The sequence below is a fragment of the Taurulus bubalis genome (assembly GCF_910589615.1).
Source record: "Taurulus bubalis genome assembly, chromosome: 14".
NCBI classification, from domain to species: domain Eukaryota; kingdom Metazoa; phylum Chordata; class Actinopteri; order Perciformes; family Cottidae; genus Taurulus; species Taurulus bubalis.
The window spans coordinates 25,173,491-25,192,599 of NC_136602.1; the positions used below are offsets into that span (position 1 = coordinate 25,173,491).

The 19,109-nt window shown below is 43.1% G+C and overlaps 1 protein-coding gene across 1 annotated transcript in view; it reads right to left on the reverse strand.

Annotated features, from left to right (window-relative positions):
* The window catches only part of piezo1 (piezo type mechanosensitive ion channel component 1 (Er blood group)), a 75,271-nt gene extending 57,154 nt beyond the window's left edge, over positions 1 to 18,117 (reverse strand). Inside the window, exons 1-2 of the mRNA XM_079229825.1 lie at positions 17,979 to 18,117; positions 2,436 to 2,531 (exon numbers count right to left, since the gene is read on the reverse strand). Of these exons, the coding sequence (XP_079085951.1) occupies positions 2,436 to 2,531; positions 17,979 to 18,042 (160 nt within the window). The 5' untranslated portion in view covers positions 18,043 to 18,117. The remainder of the gene's footprint in view (positions 1 to 2,435; positions 2,532 to 17,978) is intronic.
* Between the last annotated feature and the right edge of the window lie 992 nt (positions 18,118 to 19,109).

Here is a 19,109-nt window from a genome sequence, read left to right on the forward strand (position 1 = left end):
TCTCTCTCTCTCTCTCTCTCTTTCAGTCAGTTCATTTCAACATTGTGGCAAATATCAGGGAAACGACTGAAGTGTGTGTTCTCAGTGGGTCACATGACCCCAGGGGAGGAGGAAGTATTCATCTTGATCCACACTGTAAAACTCAATTACAAGTTAAAGCCCTGATTTGGAAATGTTACTTAAGTGAAATAAGTATTATCAACAAAGGGTATGAAACGTGATGTCATCATTACAGAAGCATTGACCAAACTAGTGAAACGCTATCCTCTACCACGGGACATGGAAGCTGTGCCAGAGTCTCAACTTGGTATCTGGCAGCAGCAGATGGAGGTAGATAATAATACATGTTCATCGAAGCAGAGGGGTGTTCTGTAAACAGCAGTGTTGCATGTCGAGGTCTCCACTGCACAGCCAGGCTGGACCACAGCAGTAGTCCCACCTCTGGTGTGAGGTCTCCTTTACGTGTCTCTGTGTGTCAGGAAGCTGAGGATTATAACTAGTGACGCAACAGCATGAAGCAAGAAGAGAAAGCTGAACCCTGACATTCCTCCAGGCTGCCCTCTGTTTACCATTGTGGTCATGGAAACGCTGTGATTGGCTCTGTGTTGGGTACCATCGGGGTTTGGCTGGACCGTGCGTTGTCATTTGCGTTCACGTCCACACAGATCCACACAGATCCACACAGATCCACACAGATCCATACAGATCCACACAGATCCATACAGATCCACACAGATCCACACAGATCCATACAGATCCACACAGATCCACACAGATCCACACAGATCCATACAGATCCACACAGATCCACACAGATCCACACAGATCCACACAGATCCATACAGATCCACACAGATCCACACAGATCCACTGTCAGCCAGGGAACGTTTCCACTATGAAGTCTGTGGCCAACAGAAAACATTCCAGCACTCGCTCCAATTTGTGAAAATAAAAAGAGGCAAATATTAATTTCCATGCACAGTAAAAAAAGATTGAGCAAAAAACGGCTCCACTTTTCCAGCAGTTATGTTGCTCACACACACACACACTGTTACACACTCACACACACACTGTTACACACACTGTTACGCACACACACACACACACTCACACAATGTTACTCACACACACACACTGTTACACAAACAATATCACTTACACACACACACTGTTACTCACTTTTACACACACACACTGTTACACACACACACACAATGTTACTCACACACACAAACACACTGTTACACACACACAATGTTACTCACACACACACACAATGTTACTCACACACACACTGTTACACACACACACTGTTACTCACAGACACACTGTTACTCACACACACACACTGTTACACACACACACAATGTTACACACACACACACACTGTTACTCACACACACAATGTTACACACACACACTGTTACTCAAACACACACTCTTACTCAAACACATACTGTTACTCACACACACACACACACACACACACACAGTTACTTACACACACTGTTACTCACACACACACACACACACACACACACACACACACACACACACTGTTACTCACTCACACACACACACACACACACACACACACACACACACACACACACACACACAATATTACACACACACACACACACACTGTTACCAAGGTGCTGGCCTCGTTTGGTGTAAACTGACTCATGTCAGTACGGACATGTCATATCTTTGTCTCTGTGTTTGAAGTACTGGGCGGAAACTTTTATTCCCACTGCACTGGAGGAAAGAACAAAGCAGCCATTGTTAACGGCCGTGTGGGACACGCTGTCCACTGTGTGTAGACATGCTGGAGGTCCTGCAGACGTCATGCAGGCAGGAGATAAGTACTTCTGGCCTGTAGTTATATTATATATACAGAGCTATATTGTATTGTACTCCTTTCAACAAAACATGATTTATGGATATCAGCAATCAAGCTTGTATAAATACTAAGGAGCCGTTGTTTTGATTAGACTCGGAAGGCTCTGCAAAGGTCATTTTATAAATCAATAAACATTTGGATTATTCACAGTGAGATGAATCTGAACTAATGTAAACACTGGTGAGAGGTGTGAACCAAACAATGTTTCTCTTTATGACCTGTTAAGTCTGTATTTTGTGATTTTATATAGTAGCTGAATGTAAGGGAGAAAGACCTCTTTAAAGAAAAACACTTACTGCTCTGTGTAAAGTGTGTCAGGCAGCAACTCTCCATTTTGCTCCAATCTTAAACTCATACCAACTTTTATCCAAACATTCACAAACAGATCCTGTCCAATAATGAACACCAGAGACCACAGAGCTGCGCACAGACCAACTGAAGTCACATGTCATTTGGCAAACGTGGAGTCTGAGGAAAAGCAACTCAGTGTAAAATTCCATTCAGAGATGTCACATACAATGGATGATCTCACCTTTGATGGTGTGCTTGTTGGGACTCAGGAAGCACGGCAGCAGCAGCAGGTAGAGGAAGTGAACCAGTGACAGGACGTTGTAGCGAAAGAGACAAGCTGCGAAGACAGAAACACCAGAGTCAAACAACAGCAGTCATGTAGAGATGCATGAGTCAAACAACAGCAGTCATGTAGAGATGCATGAGTCAAACAACAGCAGTCATGTAGAGATGCATGAGTCAAACAACAGCAGTCATGAAGAGATGCATGAGTCAAACAACAGCAGTCATGAAGAGATGCATGAGTCAAACAACAGCAGTCATGAAGAGATGCATGAGTCAAACAACAGCAGTCATGAAGAGATGCATGAGTCAAACAACAGCAGTCATGAAGAGATGCTTGAGGAGCTTCTAGCATGTACAGAAAGCTCTTACACAACCAGGACGTTGGGTCCTGAAAGAGACATGAAACCAATCAGGATGCATGCTCAGTAATACGTATAGTTCACCTGTGTTTTGGCAGCGCAAAATACAATCACTGTAGTTGGGTGCGGAAGATCTGCACTAGAAGTTCTGTTGATCTGACCAATGTTTTTGTATTTACACTGTGGCACTACCATCACTGTGTCTCAGCGAGAGCCCACAGACAGGGCTAACTGTTAGTGAGAGTTCTCCAAGAAAGCTCCACGGCTCTTTTTTCCTGCACATATGGTGCAACAAGAGGGATTTTACAAGGTGTTGCCGGCTTGAAGGAATTGAGACGGTCTGCCAATATTAAGACATGGAAATAAAGAAAACGTGCAGGTTTATTTCCTCCTGTTAAATACATGCAGAGATAATTACTGGCTCACAGGGTTAAGGTCTAGACTAATCTCCGCCTGTTGAGATCACAGTTTGCGCATCGAGGTGAGAGATTTATAGATTATTGTTTGGCCTAATTGGCCAGCTTCAAGTTCAAGTTCTACTTAAAATATATCACCAGACAAACAACTGTGTAAAACATGCACACATACAGGAAAAACTCAAACATAGAGGTATGAATGTATAACAACAGGATATCAGCCATCTCTTCAACATGGTTAATACTGTATGATGTATAGATGCATACATATGGATGGATGGCAGCATTGCCCCTGTGCGTAATTCACTAGAGTAACATGCATTTCATAATTTAATTGATAATAATTTAAATGTTGTTGATCATGGATGGAATTTGGTCCAAAGCAAGATATGCAAACAACATGTGATGTGCTGGGATTCACATAAATATACACTCTAAAATGTTCTTCAATCACACTCCATGACAACTAATCTTGAATTTTTCCCCTAAATGTCTGGATTCCAAAAGGATGCAATTTGATGTGAAGGTGACCTCCTGACCCTTTTGCCAACATTAGGCAGAAATAATCACCTATAGAAAAGTGTCCTAACAAATCTGCTCAACCCATTTCTTCTTGCCAGTGACTGAACCATTCAGGTTGAACACTTCACGACTTTTACTGAGGACAAACGCTACATTTGTACCTCCACTACTGGACTACTACTCTGTCAAGTTCTGCGGGCTGTAATGACTTGGAGCTTCTAGAGGCCGTAGCAGCGCTGCAGACCTGTACGTTTGTTTCACTTATTCTATTACTACTTCAGTACAGATTTAAAATAAAGGTCAACATAAGTTATACACTCATTCTCTTGAATTCTTTTTATCTTATGTCTCTCTCTGAATTGCTTCATGATAGAGTTTTTATATGACTCAGACAATAACTGGAACACAGACAAAGAATCCAACACACAAGCACTGTTATTTCCTCCGGTTGCTAAAACATAAAACATATTGTCTTCCTGCCTGTCAGCAGGAATTAGACCACATCAGAGGGAGGCTGTCTCCTACCTGCTGCCATTATAATCTCTTTACCACTTTAGTCTAGTTTCTGCATTGCAAACTGAAAAACAAACTGAAAACATCATGGACATAAAGTGTGTTTTGTGAGGTGGTGAGAACTATAAAACAGGGATCTTGGAGTCCATTTCTAAATTGAACTATAACATTTCCTGATATGCAGCACAATGTTGTGAGAGATAGCAGCATTCTTGAACAGAAACGTTTAGACACAATAAACATAAAGGAGCATTGTTCAGTGTCCACCTCACCAGCCTTTTGATCTACACATTTGTTAAGGCCAAAGGTTGTTCTGGTTTAATCTGCCAGACAACTCTAACTAAACAAACCCAGCCCTGAAAACCCACAACTAAAACTCCAGGCCACCACAGTTACTGCAGCTTGACTCACATGTGTATGTTCCGGTTCATTGTCTGGGACTGACGTCACCGACTCATCCCTTTTCTTTGTCTCTCTCCCCAAGTGTTTCTTGCTCCTTGCAGTTAGTGTATTAAATACAAATCCTAGCAATCACACATTCAACCATATTGCAAAGTCAATCTTCGCCTCAACACCCCCAACATTCTACACTGTAATGAATTGATGTAAATTTACTGTGGATTTACAACAGTATCTTACAGTATTTCATAATAACTGTAACATACAGGTACATTCATTTAACAGTGCATGCCGTTGGTTAACAAAAGCGGCAGAGAACTGAAATTTACCAGCACAATACAGCATTTTCTGTGAAGTTGTGAAAATAAGTTCAGTGATGTGTACTACTATATCCATCATCATCTGCTCTGATGATAGCACATTTTCATTAATCAAACTGCTGATAGCCCACAAATATTGTTTCAGTGACAAGATGTGAGTGGCTGTTCCTGAACCTGACTTTAAACAGCACAGTTGGGGAGATAAAGCAAGGAGCCAAGATCAAGTTACGCTTATCAGTGGAAACTGAAAGTGTCCAGTATTGTTTTTTCTTCATGATTAATAAACTGTTAACATCTCAGATTATGTTTCATTTGGTCCGCTTCATTACGTCAGGTTGCTAAAATTGTGAAGCAAGCTCTGTAACTTTAGTTAGCTTGAGCTCAAGTAGCTGCAGTAACATTAGCTAGCTTGAGCTCAAGTAGCTGCAGTAACGTTCGCTAGCTTGAACTCAAGTAGCTGCAGTAACGTTAGTTAGCTTGAGCTCAAGTAGCTGCAGTAACGTTAGCTAGCTTGAGCTCAAGTAGCTGCAGTAACGTTAGCTTGCTTGAGCTCAAGTAGCTGCAGTAACGTTAGTTAGCTTGAGCTCAAGTAGCTGCAGTAACGTTAGCTAGCTGAACTCAAATAGCTGCAGTAACGTTAGCTTGCTTGAGCTCAAGTAGCTGCAGTAACGTTCGCTAGCTTGAACTCAAGTAGCTGCAGTAACATTAGTTAGCTTGAGCTCAAGTAGCTGCAGTAACGTTCACTAGCTAACTGCATAGCCAGCAAAGATAACGTTAGTGATGTTAATCACCAATTACAGTGTGAAGATGTTTGTTCCCTCACTGTGTTTATTTGTGCTATAGAAACGGAAAACCAGAAGGAACGGGACGATGTTCAACAGGGAGTGGAGACCTGGAGTTTACAAAGAAGTGAGGCAGTCAAATCCTCTCTCACTGTGATATTTGAAGATATTTTAGAAAGTAGTGGACAGCTCAAAAGCACAAAAACGTTTTGAAAAACATAAATATGTTGTTTCCACATACAGAAGCAGCTGGGCGTTGAGCAGCTCCACCCTGCTGCCCAGCTAATCATCACACACACGCTGTCCATGCACAGACGTGATAACACTGTTCAGTAACCACAACCTCTAGCTCTCTGCAGTACGCTGTGCTGTTGTGTTTCTTTTGCATGTCTAATATTCAGGCATTGAGTATTTATTTTTGGTCAGAATCAGCAACAACGGTCATGGTTCGATTTGTTCTTTTTTATTCTTTTTATTGTCTTTATTGGCAGGCTGTGGATGTTGTAACACTTCATTCCAGGGCTCAGATCTCGGCCTCTGTTTCTGTTCCTCACAGCACATTCACTCTTCAAGGTTATTTCCTACAAAATCTCCTGAGTTATATTCAAGCACATTGTGCAAATCAGGAAGTGTTTGATTCAATCTCCTAACCTTTTATTCTGCTCTGCAATGAACAAACTTGAACATGAGTTCGGAGCTGTTGGTAGATACTACTAGAGGGGAAAGTACAGCCTCTGGAATGGGAAGTTGGGTTCAAATCCAAGTGAGAGCTGCTGAGATTCCAGTTCAGGAAACCAGACCACAGATAGGACCACTCAAGCACTACTACAGGACTACAGGGTTACAGTTAATGGTATGTAACATCACAGGGATCCAACATGCAATCTGTTCAAAGAGACTTCATATAAGTGAACATTACAGGTTGCATTCACAAAGTGGAATAATCTGGGACTAGACTAGACTAAAAAGAAAAGTCTCCATATCAATGAATAAATTGATGCAGGCATGTCCTTATACAACGGTTCATATGATCTCTACGAAAGGTTACTCTACTTTTTCCCATGAAAGCCAGCAACACAAGTCAGTTCATGCTTGTTACATTTACGGTCTTTTCAAAATAAACTTCCTTCTTCACAGGAACAAAATCAGTTAGGTTGAGGTGACAAAACAACTTTTTTAGGTTTAGGAAAATATTGTGAAATACTTAATTAGGTTCAGCAACAAAACTATGTTGTTAGGTTTAGGGAAAGATTGTTCTTTAGGTTAAAATAAATGGGAAATGGTCTGTACTTGGATATCACTTTTCTAGTCTTCCGACCACTGAAAGCGCTTTAAGACTACCTGTCATCATTCACCCGCACCCATGCATACACTGTGGACAGAGGCTACCGTACAGGGTGCCACCTGCCCACCAGGACTAACTATCCATTCACAAAACATCCACATACCGTAGGCACAGCTACGGCAGTAACTTGGTGTTTTGCCCAAGGACACACCGACGTGGACCAGCAGAGCCGATCCTCTGATTGAAGGGTTGAGAGACGAACTTGCTCTGCCACTGAGCCACAGTCGCCCCGTGAAGTTTATGTGGGGAATAAATCATGTTGACTTCCTATTTCCAGTGTGAAATAGGAAGTCAACATGATTTATGATGCTGTTCCAAGCAGCGGTTTGAGAGTAGAATTAACAGTGAAAAACAAGGCAATTTTATTAGTGTTTTACAAGTTTTATTAATTTTCAATACTTCAACTGTAATGTCTTAGTCGTGTTACTTCCAGTTTTCTGTGGCTCACCTTAAATGACACAAGAGATTTGTGAATGAAATGTTAAATGCAACGTTTCAGGAACAAATAATTAAGATGGTTTTGGTTTAATTAAATCATGACCGTGCATGCATTAACAAATCACTGCATGAGTTATAGCCTTTTGAGTTGATACAAGCATTTGAATTGTATGACTGATGTGCTTTGGCCTCTGCATGTATTTATTTGCATACAGACATCGGGTCTGATCCCAGCCTCAAACTGTGACAGACGTCGACGCCACACTGAGCATTAGACACGTTATCACTGTCGGCCTACGTGTGTGTGTATTTACATTAGGTTAACTATTAATAGGAAGCTAAATGACCCTTTAATGCAATTAATATACACACACGCACACACACACACACCGGTAAGAAAACTGAGCTGGAACAACGCTCCACAAATGAACAAAGAAATTCATCATTTGACAGTTGCATCTCCTTTGTTAAAGAAGGGGTCACAAATATTTAGATGGATGGATGCAGTTACCTATATCACTGATTATGCAGGTGAATGGTCTGTACTTGTACATCTCTTTTCTAGTCTTCCAACCACTCAAAGTGCTTTAACACTACATGTCATCATTCACCCATTCATACACTGATGGGAGGAGCTACCATGAAGGGACCACCTGTCCATCAGGACTAACTAACATTCACACTGATGGGAGGAGCTACCATGAAGGTACCACCTGTCCATCAGGACTAACTAACATTCATACAACATTCACGCACCGTATGCACAGCTCTGGGAGCAATCTAGGGTTAAGTGTCTTGCCCAAGGACACATCGGCATGAGCTAGTGGAGCTGGGGATTGAACCACCGATCTTTTGATTGAAGGACAGAACCTGCTCTTCCACTCAGCCACAGTCGCCCAGGTGAAGTGTATAAAGCTGAATCTCAAACCTAAATGCATTCAGACTCTACCCATCCATATGCAAATATCTTATAGGAAATTAAAAACTACGCTCTCCAGGTTTATGTGAAGAGTATTTTTAGAAACTAGAGCTCTCCGTGTGAGAGAAGAAAAAGAAAGTTCTTCAGTCAGTGAGAGAGTAGAGAGCAGGTCAGTGTTTGGTGCTGAAGCCTCAGTTCCTCCTCTGTCCTCCCAGTCTGTAATCAAAGAGCATAGTCAGTCACATTCCTCTCCACCAGCCTGTCTAAATGCTAGGTGGTGGTAAACTGTTCTCAGGGCCTTCAACTAGTTTCGGATGAGGACCAGGTAATTAGCAGATGATTGGTTGAGACCAGGGCAGCGGTGGATACGAGCAGGGCTTATATCCACCGCTGCCTCCCTTATTATAGAGTACTCGAGTACTGCAAAAAGAAAGGAGTCGCAGTGTGCCAGTCGTCAGAGATGCCAGCGGCCTTCGACTCTCAGTGCTGAATGAAAGGGTGACGGTTACATATTCCTCCGTGGTAAGAGCTGTCCCTGAAGATGTAGTAACAGCTCCATCGTGCCATTGTGGTGCCGCGGGCTAACACTTCTAATAATCGAGGTGATGAGAGGTTGTCTCGTATCTGTCTCCGCTGTTTCATCCTTGTGCTTAAAGGGACAGTTTTCAATCATATCTCTATCTGTCTGAGTTTGGGATTCAATCAGTTCAATTCAGTTTATTTTATATAGCCCAAAATCACAAATTACAAATTTGCCTCTGAGGGCTTTACAGTCTGTAACACACCTCACATCGGATCAGGAAAAAAACCTTTCACAGGGAAAACAGGAAGAACCCTTCAGGAGAGCAACAGAGGAGGATCCCTCTTTCCCTTGATGGACAGAAGCAATAGATGTCATGTGACCAGAATGAATAACGTAACAGAACATTACATGAGTATGACAGAGAAGGGATGTAGTGTGAACAACGCCTGCAGTTCTTTGCAAATGTTGTAGTTTTTTTTTTTGCATCCAGTGACGTCATTGGAGGCAAAGAAGAACTTCAAAGTGCTGAGCAGAAAGAAATTGAATTGAAAAAGTTGAATGAATAGTCTACTGACATTACTGGATGGACAAAGGTCAGGCCTGGCCTTCAGCTACCACATGCCGCTTAAAGAGACATGTGCCAAACAGGAAGAGACTAAAAAGGACCACAAAGAAACATACGAGAAAGAGACACAAAACAACTGCAAAGAGATTTAAAACCGCTGCAGAGATACAACGAGAGTACAAAAAAGCACCTGTCCTGATATGCATCCCAAATTTGGTGAGCTTCTGGATATGATAAAGCCCCCAAAATGCAAAAAAGACACACAAAAGAACTACAAAGAGATTCAAAACACAATGAGAGACAATGAGACCATAAAGAGACTCACAACAACTATGAAAAGGCGCAAAACAACTACAAAGAGACACAAAAAGATGATAAAGAAACACAAAACAACTTCAAAGAGACTCCAAAAAGATGACAAAGAAACACAAAACAACTACAAAGAGACACAAAACAACTACAAAGAAACACAAAACTACAAAGAGACACAAAACAACTACAAAGAGACACACAAAGATGACAAAGAAACACAAAACAACTACAAAGAGACACAAAACAACTACAAAGAAACACAAAACTACAAAGAGACACAAAACAACTACAAAGAGACACAAAAAGATGACAAAGAAACACAAAACAACTACAAAGAGACACAACAAGATGATAAAGAAACACAAAACAACTACAAAGAGACTCCAAAAAGATGACAAAGAAACAGTTTTGCTGTTGCTAAACATGTCCTTCAAATCATAAAGATTCTTTTGTATCTTTTTTGATTCTTCATTCACCGTGGACCAAACGTTAAAGGAGATGAAACCTTGATTGTGCTTTGAACTGGGTCGAAAATGTGTATTTCACATTCCTCTTGCCCAATCCTTTCATGAAAAAGATACCAAGGCACGGGCATGTTGAAATTAGCTCTGCACCAATTTATTTTGTATTGGGGAAATAACAGCAAGTTGTCAGAGATTCTATCATATTCAATTTTACACTACAGTCAGCTGTATGTGTTCATTCCACACGTCAGAGGAAATACCAAAAAGTCTGATGAGTAAATCTTTAAAACTAATCAATGGAGCTACATGTGATGTAGGTGCTTTCCAACTGTGTGTGTGTGTGTGTGTGTGTGTGTGTGTGTGTGTGTGTGTGTGTGTGTGTGTGTAGTTGAGTCCATGCTCAACAGCTTTCCTGTTTTTGTGGAAAGAAAAAGGCCTCTCACACACTGTATAAATACACAGTACAGTTGATGTAGTTGATGTTAAAACCATTGGTCCCCTGTGTGTACACTAGGCGAGCAACAAAGCTCCCAACATGGCCGCTGTGTTCATGTCCACGGCTTCATGACGCACCACGCGTGAAGAGGAGCCTCTTCATTCAGACGTCTGACAGCAGCAGGAGCAACTGAACAGTCCAAATGTTGAAGGGAGAATATCAAAATGAACTGTTGCTGAAGGATAAAATACATGGATGGCATTCTTCCTGTTTCTGACACTTCCAGTGTCAAAGCTGGAATTTGGCCTGAAGAAGGCCTCAACGAAAGGTCACCAAAAACTCAAATAGAGTTAATATAGTTAAAACATAAAATGACGGTATTAATTGCAAGCATATTGGAATGTATAAAATACAAATTAAGAAAAGGGCCCTGTTCTTAAAACGTAGTCGCTTAACTATTTCAGGCTAACAACCTGGCTCACAGAAAACGTCTCAGTCATGATCCAGCTGAAACCAGAACGTTTTGGTGTATGGACTTGTTGCTCTGACTAGAGATCCTGATTAATTCTAAACCAGCTTTGTAGAGTGACAAAAAATGTAAAATCATGTCAAATCAGCAACATTCTAATGTAGATAAATCCATGGCCCATGTACAAGGTACAATAATATATATCCCCTCTCTACCCTGTGTTATTGTGTTATCAATACACAGAATCATGTGCAAAAGCAGAAGATGAGAAGACCACAAAGAGCAGATACTCTGCAACAAGACCCGGCCTGATAGAATATCTTCATTGTATAAGCTAAACAGGGTTTCCTCTGAAACAATCTGCAACAAACTTGCATTCTCTCTCCTGACCATCAGGGGGCGACTCCTCTGGTTGCAAAAATAAGTCAGATTGTATAGAAGTCTATGAGAAAATGACTCTACTTCTCTCTTGAATTATTACCTCAACAAACATGATAAAAAAAAAAGTATGGTCTCAATCATAAGTCTTCTTCAAAATGATGGCCCTGTTTACAGTCAAACCGACCATAAAGCAGGGTGTGCTTTAGGGCGGAACTACCTTATGATTGACAGGTCACTACCAGAGCCATATACGGCGTCTCTATGTCACTCGCCCAGTCCTAATGGGGTAACCGTTCACAAGATGGTCACAGCCGTAATCCAAGGCCGGAACTCAAGGCCTCAAAACATCAGTCCACAAACCAATGGGTGACTTCATGACGACCCACTTCCTGTATCCAGTCTTTGGTCTCACCGATAGCCACGAATCAATCAGCAACCCAACTGGCATGGGAATCCTTTCATGGACCAAAGAGAAGAACTTGGCTTCATGAGTGTGTGTGTGTGTGTGTGTGTGTGAGTGTAAGAGTACAGTCAGTCTACCTGGTCATCATGTTGGCACCCTCTCAACCGCTGGTGTTACTGAAACGCTCAAAACAGAACCGCCCACCCACACCCCTAGACGCATAGACCCATAGACCCACACCCCTAGACGCATAGACCCATAGACCCACACCCCTAGACGCATAGACCCATAGACCCACACCCCTAGACCCATAGACCCATAGACCCACACCCCAAGACCCATAGACCCATAGACCCACACTCCTAGACCCCTAGACCCATAGCCCTAGACCCACACCCATAAACCCACAACCCTAGACCCACACTCCTAGACCCCTAGACCCACAGCCCTAGACCCATAGACCCACACCCCTAGACCCACACCACTAGACCCACACCCATAGACCCATAGCCCTAGACCCACAGCCCTAGACCCATAGACCCACACCCCTAGACCCACACCCCTAGACCCACACCCCTAGACCCACAGCCCTAGACCCATAGACCCACACCCCTAGACGCATAGACCCATAGACCCACAGCCCTAGACGCATAGACCCATAGACCCACAGCCCTAGACCCATAGACCCACACCCCTAGACCCACACCCCTAGACCCACAGCCCTAGACCCATAGACCCACACCCCTAGACCCACAGCCCTAGACCCATAGACCCACACCCCTAGACCTACACCCATAGACCCACACCCATAGACCCACAGCCCTAGACCCACACTCCTAGATCCCTAGACCCACACTCCTAGACCCCTTGACCCACAGATCCACACCCCTAGACCCACAGACCCATACCCCTAGACCCACAGACCCACACCCCTAGACCCATAGACCCACACCCATAGACCATAGACCCACACCCATAGACCATAGACCCACACTCCTAGACCCATAGACACACACCCATAGACCATAGACCCACACTCCTAGACCCCTAGACCCACACCCTCAACAAAACCCTCCATCTCAAGTTATTCACCTTTATCTGACTGTGCTCCACTCCCTCTACCACCGTTTAAAAAGAATAGCTCCTTCTACTTTCATGTGACAGAAATATAATAGACATACACATACACACAACAAATTGACATTTCTAAATAAGTCCCTGAAGAAACTAAATAACTCACCCGCCCACTGGTTCTGTAGCTTTCAAGAATATCACACAACAATCAGCTGATAAGAACAATGTAATATGGTGGAATGCTCAAGAACAAGCGAGTCAGTGAGCCTCGTTGGCCTCCAGGCTGCTGGATTTGACAGATAAAGGTCTGTTGTCATGAGGGACGTGTTATCAGTAGCTGAGACAACGGTAGAGACAAACCCACACAGAGTATCCTTCTTAATCAGATCCAGCTCAGAGAGAACTGTGCAAACACAGCCAGCCCAAACCGCTGGCTTCTTAGAATCCAGTAAGTAATATATTCAGATAAAACATGCTAAAGATTGCTTCAGGACTAAAGCACAGCTGTAAGCTGTATTGCAAATCATTTGACGTTGGTTCATCTTTTGTTATGAGTTGGCCTTCATCCATTTCACAGGTCAGACATTCTGACACATCCACTCCTTTTGTAATCTGTGGAAATTGTCCGTTGTCAGACTGGCCACAGGCCAGGTGCTCAGATGTGTACAGTAAGCAACCCGTTTTAGAAGTGGAGCACAGGAGTTAACATTCTTCATCTATTCTGTATTTATGTTCAATACAAATGTCTATATTTGGTGTCACACTACTAAATGACGAGTGAGAGAAACCTGCTAACCCCTGATAATGGTTCCCTTGTCCTGTGTAAAGTGAAATGAAACCGTGCGTGTCCTCGTCTACACATGTCATACATGTCATACATGACATCTACGTTTCCCGTGAAGACCCGTTAGTGGTCAGAGGTTCCATGAGTGAATGCTCCACTACCCCGTCAGAGCAGCAGATGCTGTCCTGGCTCTGAACTCAATGTGCCACGCTCTCAGCTTGTTGGCTCCAACAAGCAGCAGCATGTCTTCACCATTAAAAGTGAGGGGGAAAAAAAAAATTGCACATAGGAAAATCTGACTGAGCTCAAGTCAAGAAAAGGCTGCGGGGTTCAACATCTCTGGGAAGAACCGAATGAATTGTTCTCGTTCTGTCCAGATGAAAGCCTAAACTCTGCTCACTCCCACAGCTCACACACACTCCCACAGCTCACACACACTCCCACAGCTCACACACACTCTGAGTATTTCTCTCTGAGCCGTGAAGTCTTGTTCAGCGGCTCTGGTGTGGAATGGTTCTGACTCACTGAGCCAGAGTCCTACACAACACACACAACACTCTCACATGGGGGTTTTGTTTGTGTTTGGTTATTTCATATAAGGAATGCAGATCCCATCTGACCTCTTCTGATCCACAAACCCAGTCTACCAGTTCTCTTTTGGCTCTTTCAGTTTAAAACTCTTTCCACCTCACTGTGTGAACTGATTATGATGATTCTTCTTAACTACTAGAAGTGAGCAGCTCCGTTGTGTGATTGTAGAACAACAGCGACTAAAATACAGGCTGTGATGTGGACCGGTCATCTCTCTGCTTCAGCCCGTCCAGAATATAACGTCAGTGCGTCAAAGGGATCCGTGGTCATTTAGATCCAGGTTTAGTTCCTTTAAATCCAATAGCATTGATTTTGATGACATTATTTCTAAAAGATATCTGAACTTTGATGACTGCTCGGTCTGGATCCTTCAGTTGATGATGCACCGGTACAGTGTTCTCATCTCGCATGCTCCCATCAGGTCAGAGACAGTTTCTGTCATGCTTTTGTTTTTGAAATTCTTAACAAGTTACTCACTTTGGATGGATGTGATGTGATTGTGAGCAAATTTCAAGCTATACCTTACAGCTCAATCGTTTTGATGGCCAAGTAAGTGCGCACACACACACACACACACACACACACACACACACACACACACACACATACACACAAGTGATTTGACTCCTCTACTATGTTGCTCTAAATGTCCATGCTAAGAAATAGACACACAGCTAAACATAAACATCACTACTAAGATATAATGATGTGAAGATGGTGACTAATTCACACGCCAGTTGGCGTGTTCAGCCGACCTCGGGACGTGTTCCTAACAGGAAGTGCATCCTCTGCCGGGCCTCTGTCCTGACGGTGTCTATGTTGGAAGTCCACTTGAGGTCCTGGTGGATTCCAGAAACCTGAAAGCTTCCACAGTAGACGTAATGGAGCAGTGTTGGGGGGCTTCTTGTGAAGACCACCACAGCTTTGAGTGTGTTCAGCTGCAGGTTGTTCTGACCACAAGAACCAGAAGGTCTGCAGACTCATCACCGCCCCGATGAGCCGAGGACCGCTGTGAAATCGTCAACTTTCAGGAGTTTGACAGACGGGTCTCCTGAGTGCAGCCGCTGGTGGAAGGAGCCGTTGGAGAGCACACATCCCTGGGGCGCCATGCCGATGGTCTGCTGTGTTTATAGGGCTGACGTGGGACCACTTCACTGCCAAAGACAACACTAAAGGACACACGAGTCACCCTGCAGTGCATTATGGGACTACTTCATGGGACGTTTTTGTTTATGCACTTTGCATTACTTTACTACAGATTTGATGTGTGTGTGTGTGTGTGTGTGTGTGTGTGTGTGTGTGTGTGTGTGTGTGTGTGTGTGTGTGTGTGTGTGTGTGTGTGTGTGTGAGTCACTTCATTGGCTACTTTCACTTCCGTCAGTTGTCACATGTGAACAGAGATTCTAGCTGGCGACATCCTGTCAGAAGACACACACACACGCTTTCTCTCTCTCTCTATATATATATTTATATATTACCCAAACACACACACACACACACACACACACACACAAAGTATGAAATCTCTACATAAACTGGTGTAGAGACAGATACACTCAAGCCAAAAGAGCTTAAAGTGGTGGTCACAGCGTGTTTTGTCCTGTGTGTGTGTGTGTGTGTGTGTGTGTGTGTGTGTGTGTGTGTGTGTGTGTGTGTGTGTGTGTGTGTGCGTGTGTGTGTGTGTGTGTACCTCTGACTGTGATTCATGTGATCTGATCCCTGCATCAGAGTGAGATCAGCTGTTAGCAGCTATCTTTGGTCTTAAGGGTTTGCTTTTGCGTAGCAGGGCATTCCGTCAGAAGTTAATCAATTTATGACCTACATTTAGTTTTGACATTTTTTTCTTCTAAATGTTCATTTACATGAGAAAAAAAAGAGTTTGATTAACCAGAATTGCCAACCATTCAGAAGACAGGGGCCCTCAAAGGTGACCCATACTAGACAAGCAGCCCTCCATAAGACACAACCATCGTTGTTGACAACCGGGAATTTCACAAACAAGGTCGTCCACAAGGGCAATACTTTTTGGACCAAAATAATGAAATATGCAAATCATGTGATTTTTTTAATCGTATTCACACCTAATTGGTGAAGCTGGATGAGTGTTGCTGCTGCAGGCGGCCGGTTTCTCTGGGATTCTGTGTCATTGAACTGCTCAAGCTGTCAGCTGTGGATTCACACATGCCATGTGGTAAAATGTGCCACACGGCCGCATGCACAGCAGAGTTGTGGTAAACTGGAGAGCGACAGACTCCTCAAACCCAACACAGAGTCAGTCATCCAGTGGGCCGTGCACACGGCTGTGACTGTAACCTGCAAGCAGAATCTTCCTATTCTTCTTCTTCCAAAGTTACACACAAAGTTTCCTGCGTAACTCCTCCTGCAGCGTTGCCACCACATGCCTCAAAATACACCAAAACGTGCGGCCTGATCGGGAATAGGTGCTGTGACTCTTTGAGATTTCCCCGAAACGGCTGGTATAAATATATACACACATTTTGGTTTGATTCATTCATATATATACAGTATATACAAATACAAGTTACATTTATTCAATTTAGTTAGTCTCACTTAGTTAGTGAGGTATTTATTTATGGTAACAATTAAGTCTTAAATTACATAATAATAATTTTGTACATTTATTAAAGCAATACATTATATAATTAGCTACGTATTTACATATTTGGTGTCGGCCCTTACAACTCCACAGCAAAGAGAATAGCTCAAAAGAAAGACTAAAGCATTAGAAGAAACAGACAGGTTGACATGTCCAATGTTCAGAGCAGCTAAATACCAGGATTTACACTAAACACATTCTGTGCTCCAGACCCTAAAAACAGTTTATGTTTAAATGGAAACTGAAAAGTTATTATTGCCCATATAAACTAGGAACTTGTTAAGTTTCAAAATATGAAAGTGCATTGGCTTTTGGCTACAGAGCACTAAGTTATCCCTGCAGAACCCAACTGACATATAGTCATTTTAGGATTTCTGTGCTCATAACACAAAACCACATATGACCTTTGAAATAGATATGAGTCATACTTCATTCTGATAGAATTACAACCCCAAAGTGACATAAAGTCATATTTTCAACAGTCTCACTGTCCACAGTTACACCTATTCCTCTCAGACTGAGGTTGTATTCAACTGAATTGATAAGTATGTAACTACCCCGTCATCATCTCATCATCATCATCATCATCATCATCATCGTTAGCTGTCTGGAAGCCTACAGTAATCAGACACCAAAGAAATGTTGTAAAATGGTCAAAAGTCACAGTGGAGTGATCCTCTCCTGCTCCAGCCTCACCCGGGACTACATTACACGTCCAGCCTCACCACCAGCAGTGTGGGACTACATTACACGTCCAGCCTCACCACCAGCAGTGTGGGACTACATTACGCGTCCAGCCTCACGTCACCTGATAGTTTGGCACATGTTCATACAGTTGAAGTATTTCAACACAAGTAGAGTGGTTACCTGCTAGCAGCGCGGCGGGCATCAGAAAGCAGTACAGCCCCCGGACGATCACCTGTAGATCCATGGCGGCAGCCTGCAGATCAATACTCGATATTGGATATCAATAAGTGGCCTTCCATAGACCAGGGCACGCGCGCGCTAACGTACACGGCTCCATCGGGGCTGGGTGACCAAAAAGTGACAGAGCGATGAATAGACCACCATTCCGATACTCGCTCATTATCAACCATAAAAAAACTGGAAAAACTTGAGGAGAAAGTCTTCAAAACAAACTTTCCAACCAGCGGATTGTGTGTTTGTTGTGTTTCCTGCGCGTAAAGCTGCCAGCGGAGTGCGCAGCTCCTCAGTGAAGTTACCGGAGAGGAGGAGGGCCAGGCTGCATGTGTTCCTCCGGAGGGGCCGGTCTGGAGGAGCAGGCTGGAGGTGGAAAATGTGATTCACAGGCCAGTCAGTGTGGAGAAGGGCGTTCATAGAGGAGCTATTCTCCACGAGCTGCGGTCCCTCCCCGCTGCTCCTCTCACTGCAGGAGCAACACTGCGCGAGCTCTGGCTCAAACAGTTGGATATGAAAGTGTCTGCTCAGCAAAAAAAAGAAAGAAAACAGCGTCTAAAAGTAATGATACAGGGTATATATATATACATATATACATATATATATGATACAGGGTTGGCATGTGTTTCCAAATGTGTTGCTTGTTTATAGGTTCGCGTTCCTGCCAGAGCCGCGTCATCAATACAACTCCTGCTGCTGGAAATAGGTCCTCCTTAAAGGTCTGGTGTCGGATTTATGACTTTATGGCTTATCCGACACCAGATAAATGACATGGTGTGTATCAGTGGCGCCACCTGGCGGCCAAATACACACTTACAAGGTTGTGTGTGGAAAAACAGGAGCGACCATGGACTGGGGTCAGCGGGCATGGGGGGTCGGGGTCTACGTCAGTGGTTCTCAACTTGTTTGGGTTGATACAAAAGATGTAATACACAGCGCTGTGATTTAATATAAAATAAATTAAATGATGTTTATGAACATACACTTATATTTTCTTGAATATTTATTAGATTAGATCAAATAAAATAATCCTTTATTAGTCCCCCAGTGGGTAAATTGCAGGATTACAGCAGCAGTGCA